The sequence below is a fragment of the Silurus meridionalis genome, chromosome 2 (genome assembly GCF_014805685.1).
Source record: "Silurus meridionalis isolate SWU-2019-XX chromosome 2, ASM1480568v1, whole genome shotgun sequence".
Lineage (NCBI taxonomy): Eukaryota > Metazoa > Chordata > Actinopteri > Siluriformes > Siluridae > Silurus > Silurus meridionalis.
In genome coordinates, this window is record NC_060885.1 from 28527888 (window position 1) to 28534037 (window position 6150).

Consider the following 6150-nt stretch of genomic DNA (forward strand, 5'->3'; position numbering starts at 1 on the left):
TTTATAGTTAAGTTTGTATTATGTTTATACTACAGACCTAGGGTTTACATGGACATTGACACACAACATTCTGTTATTCAAATGAGAAAACCAAACGGATACAGTTAAAGAAAAGTTCTCAGTGGTTTCAATATCATTTTCGCAAAATTGACAAGTTTTACTTAATATTAAATTGTAAGCCAAGGAATATATATATATATATATATATATATATATATATATATATATATATATATATATATCCACTGAAAGAATGTGTATGTGTGTGAAACTCACATGGCAGAAATTATTATAGCCGAGAATGTCACCATGGCTCTCCGTCATATTCAATAAAGAACAAATGTTATATTTAACCCAGCTTTCATAAAATAAAAACTTATTACAATACAAATAAAACTATTGTTCCAAATGCAAGTCTTGTGTGAGCTAAAATTGTAAATAAAAAAAACAAAAACAATTTTGAACACAGAAGGTCTTGCTGATGGAGGAGAGACAATTTGAAAGGTAGCAACTCAAAATCACATTTGACCAAACAGTCAAGAGCAACTACTTTCCCAAATGCCAAAGACGATACTGGAAACCATATGTTTTAATTAAATACAGGATGACACATGCTTTTTATCCATTTATTGTTACCTTTCGCCATACTGATCAATACACAGCAATGGTGCTTTCTTTTTGAAAGGTGCAGCTGGTAAGTTTAATTTTAGCCCTTATTTAGTAAAGAATAACTGATTCAAGTTGTTTCTAAGTGTGTGTGTGTGTGTCTGTGTGTGTATAAATATTAAGGGACTCTCTGTACTGTACTGCACTCGCCTTGCTAGAGTGATTTGTCTCACGTTATACCATAGTTTAATTACAGTAGTATTGTTTCTTCTTGTAGTATTGAAAATAGCGCGCACGCCCACACACACACACACACACACACTCACTCACTAGTAGAAAATAGTAGAAAATAGAGTTTTGTTTAAAAGAGTTTAATTATGTGCTTAATAACCAGGTGAGTTGTTTGATAGCTTGTAAAAATTATTGATTTTTACACAAACTCTGGAAAGATTACAAAAAAAAATTTTTAATAAAAACTTTTATTTAAATCTACTCCATATTCAATATTACAGCAAAGTGATGAAAATTAAAATGTATGCTTTTTCTCTCTTTTCAGAGTCTGCTTTCTGTGTGATTTCACTTTAAGCTGTGCAGACGAGACACTTTTTAAAGTTTCCTTCTTTCCCACGCTGATCTCCTCGGCTCCTGCCTTCCACTGCAGCAGCTGGCCATCCTCACCGCCTGTCAGCAAGGCCCCGCCCACCGGGTCCCACTGAAAACACCTCACCGTGGACGAATGGCCGCCACTCAGTGACTTCATCAGCTTCAGTTCACTACCACTGCAGTCCAGCAGGTGAATCTCTCCACTGTGGGATCCCCCCACAACGACCAGGCGATCTGACTCCTCCTGCCACATTCCACCAACAAAGTAGTCCAGAGTAGTTCCTTCAGGTAAAGAGGGGAGGGTTCGCGTCGGGGGAACTAAAGAGCGTGAAGGAGTCGTCGTTGTCCAACCGAGACAAATCCCACAGACGGAGGCCTTCGTCGTGAGTCAAACACAGCAGCCGGTCCAGATTTTTACCTAAAGGTCAGTTCAAAATTGTTAGTTTTAGGGTCTGCAAGCGGAAAATTAAACTAAAAAACTAATAAAGTGGACCATCAACGTTCAACAGTCAGGCTGAGGAAGCTGTTAATTCAGAAAGCTCTCATTCTTTCACTTGTTTTTGGATGTTTTTTTACCAAAAACCTGTTTTATGGGCATGACTTTGGAGGAAACACTGATGGGGGGAAAAATAGATAAATTGACAAATATTCTCACGTATTGTAATATATATGAAATGCAGTAATATGATACCAATAACACTGTCTATGGGCATTGCTTAATATGGTAATATGCACTTAAGCAGACTAAAGACAACAGAATTGGTAATGAAACTCCATGAGGCATGTTATTACAAGCAAACAACAATCACTAGCTGTGTGGTGAAGGCAACAAGGCACGTAATTGTTCCCAGTATGCAGAACTTGTGTAGACTGCCTACCTGTCCAACATAGAGCACTAGAGGAGGAGTCACAGTTGCATGTGGTGATGAGGGCATTGTCTTCTTCTCCCAAACTCAAATCAAACACGTTTACCAAGCCATCTGTGGAACCAGACGCGAGCCTGTCCGCCTGCTTCGGATGGAAACGTACAACTGTGATGTCATCACTGTGTGACTCCGAGTACACCCCAAGCAGCCCTTCTTTTTTCGCTCCGCCTCCACTCGTCATCCTGGAATCCCAGAAAACCAGAAAGCTGTCTTCGCCCAGCTGCTCGGTCCCGGAGCACACCACAGTGCCGTTACAACTCACGTCGAATGAACAGTACGAGTGATCTGGATCGCTCTTGAATACACAGATCGCGGAGGACCCGGGCCGACGCACATCCCAGCATCGTACTGTCCCATCAGAAGAGCCGGTGAAGAGCATATTCGGCGATGATGGAGAAAAACGAACCCCGAACACAGCCCCTGTGTGGCCCTGATACTCTCCCAAAGCTCGCAGGGTCCCTTTAGCATGAAGGCGAACAACATGATTGGAGCAGGACACAGCAATATAGTCTGCGGCTGAAAGGGTTAAGTCCAGGATGTACGAAGGATCATTCGGCTGCAAGCGTCTAGAGATCGACAGCGCCTTGAACGTGTCTTCAAGGGAATCCATGAAGCGGAGTATAAATATTCACAATCTCTAACAACAAAAAAATACTTACAAGGTTAATTAGTCTAGTTTTCAACATCCACATGGAACGTCTTAAATAAACCTCAGCGATTTTACACTAACAAGTGCAGTTATTCTGAATATAGGCCTTAGTGCAGAACGTAATCACCGCCTTGCAGATTCTCTTTATAACCGCATGGCTGCCAATGCGATATTTCTTTTATATAAATTAGTATAAAAATTTGTTTTACCCCATTAGAAAATATATACACACAGAGTATCTCACAAAAGGGAGTACACCCCTTCACTACAGACCTAAACCCTTGTGAGCACCTGTGGGTCTTAATTGGAAGATGCAGAAGCGCCATGTGTCGAACATCCAGCAGCTCTGTGATGTCGTTATGGAGGAGTGGAAGAGGATCCCAAAAAGATTAAGGCAGTGCGAGATAACGATCGTGCTCATACAAAATATTGACAATTTGGACACAGTTTTGACATTGTTTACTTAGGGTGTACTCACTTTTGTTGGCAGTTATTTTGAGAATAATGGCTGTATGTTGAGTTAATTTTAGAGGACAGTAAATCTGTAATACAAACTGCACACTGACCACTGTATAATATATCCAATTTCATTTCTGTAGTATTGTCCCTCGTGGCAGAAATGTGAGGGGTCTACTCAGTTTTGTGAGATCCTGTGTGTGTGTGTGTGTGGGGATAAACATAAAATAATAATAATAAATATATATACCTATTATATACTAAACACAATGATGTTATAATAGAAAAAACAACAAGAAAACCCACCTGTAAAACTCAGAGGTTGCTCCCTATACATGGTATAACGTGGGTCTCATGTTTACACGCTGCCTACTTCAGCTGTGCGGCAGAATATTCTTCCGCTTCCGCTCCATGTGCAACACTATAACCCGCTCGACACGAAACACCTTCATAATAACTTCATTTTATGACTACCATACTGTGTCTGAAATCGTTACTGATCTTTATATAAAGCATGGCAGTTGAGTTCAAAATGTAGGAAAAATGTAATTAAAATCAGGGGGCAAATTCGTACCCTCAAGTAAATATCATGCGTCAGAGAGGAGAGGCGGACAATTTTGTCATAAACCTTAGACTGAAGCTACATCAACACTAAACCGGATACATTTAAAAACGGCATTTTCGTTTAAAAACGCTCCCCGTTCACACTTACGTTTTTAATCGTTTCCCAAAAGTTGCAAATCCTCACTGAAATGTCTGAAAACGCCTACGTCCCTGTACTGCGCATGCGCAAAAATCGTAAGACACTCCGCCTAGCGTTTATTTATTTTCCGGCTCTTTGAAACGATAAGCCTCTGTTTTCACGGCCCACACTACGACGCGATAACGGCATCTCCAGTAGAGATGATAAATCCGATCTCGTTTACGGATTCAAATCCTTCTGAATCACTCAGTGAACGGATCCGAGTCCCATAAGTCACGTGAGTCAGTAGGGATGCTGCCTGCTTTTACGATTAAATTCCACTAGAGGGCACTCAACAAATCATTAGAATTCACTTTAACCCGCTGTGATTCAGTCCCACGGATCTGCTGAATTTCACGTTTCAGGTGGATCAGCCAGGACCAGAACAGCACTCGCAAAATAAGGTCTCTTGTGTTTCCGAACAACAACTGAAACAACTGAAACTGAATTTAGTCTTTAGGTTAGTTGGGTCACTTGGCATTACATCCAATTTTGGAAAAGTGAAACAGCTGCAGTTTGTGTTATAGTGATATGGATTTTGACTGCTTTTGCCATAGTCCTTCCACTAGAGGGGGCTGTCTGAGTCCTTAGACTCCACAGAATAATTGGACTTATGAAGCTCACTAACACACACCCGAGTCACACGGATCCGACTGTACACTCAAAATCAACTGCACTGTGGGTACAAACGAGTGAGCAAAGAAGGGAAAGAGGAAAGAAGCTGTTCACTCAGAATTTAGGCACCACCTCTAAATTGCTGACATTTAATACAGTGCACTATATAGGAGACAGGGAGCAGTTTTAAACACAGCTTAAGCATGTTTAGATCATCTGATAAAATGCATGAAGGTTGAAACATGGTGACGTTGATTTACAAGTAAACAGCTGCTCCGTTTTACTCATATTAGGCAGTATTCTAAGTAATAGTGTGTTAATGAGAAGCGCAATAGTTACTGTACCGTACTGTACTTTGTGTGTATTTACCATACAGTATATATAGTACATGCATATGATATTCCAAGCAATTACATTACAGTCACAAGTCTAATGAAGTTGGTTTTGGTATTATTGGTAAAAGTAACATCAAAGAACAAACTCACAGACTGAAAACGCCTTCCTTACTGATGTTAGATATTTTATTACATAGAATAAGTGCTATACAGAGTGACACAGATCCCAAAAGGCCTATAATGCTCTACAATATTAACATTAACAAACATAAACTATATGCTGTATGTAATATAAGTCTAAGTTTTCTGACTTTTATAAAGCATTTATAAACTATACAGTTTTATAAATTTTGTCTTCTGTCCTACACTGCTAAGGATGTTGCTCTGTCTCCCTGCCCTGCTGAGGACATCACTCTGCATCCCTCCCTGCCCTGCCCTGCTAAGGGTTTTGCTTTGACTCTGACTTTACAAAGAACCCTGTTTGCCTGTTCCCTGCACTCCACCGCCCCTCCCGAATGCCAAATGTATCTTTAGCCTCTTTGTATGATACCATTTAAGTGATGTGATTGTATAAAGTAAACTTTACACAAGGTGTTTAGGTTCACTGAAACAAGTGGAGAAACACACTCTTCCTGCATAAATTAATTGTCTCTATTTTTTGAATGATACATTTAATTTTTTTCACATGTTAATTTTCACATACTGGATGTGTGTGACACGTTTACCTGCAATGACTACCTAAGTCTAATTTCACTGTTTAGAAATACATGCTGTAAAATACATATCTCACACGCAATGACAATGACACAAACAATGACAGAAAGAATAAAATTGTTCTATGTATGTATATAAAATATAATCACATTAATGTATATTAATAAAAATATGAAAATGCTGGCAAATGTCTAAAATAAAATGTTATCAGTTATTGTGAATTAATCGAATAATTGATAAATATGCTTTAATGTCTCTTTTTGGTTAGCATGTTGCACAGCTCATGTCATAAGAAGCACTCTACAGATTGAAATCAATCCCAAATCAACTTAAAGAAAAAGACCTTCAAAAAAGTCCTTTCTTGAAGAATGAATGTGATTTTTCATATAAAGTACAATGTAGTAGAATATGAAAAGGTGGTACGCCTCTAATCTTTATAAAGTAAAATAAAACTATTTGTGTCAGATAATGTAATTACGTTAGAAGCACATTACAGATGAAAAC

At 38.9% G+C, this 6150-nt stretch overlaps 1 protein-coding gene across 1 annotated transcript; it reads right to left on the reverse strand.

The window, feature by feature from the left end:
• Window positions 1–1069: 1069 nt before the first annotated feature.
• Window positions 1070–3946, reverse strand: wdr89 (WD repeat domain 89). Its single transcript, XM_046835802.1, is given in 4 exon segments — window positions 1070–1508; window positions 1510–1627; window positions 2088–2772; window positions 3547–3946. Coding segments are annotated over 3 exon segments (1152 nt in total). The 5' UTR covers window positions 2746–2772; window positions 3547–3946; the 3' UTR covers window positions 1070–1132.
• Window positions 3947–6150: the final 2204 nt, after the last annotated feature.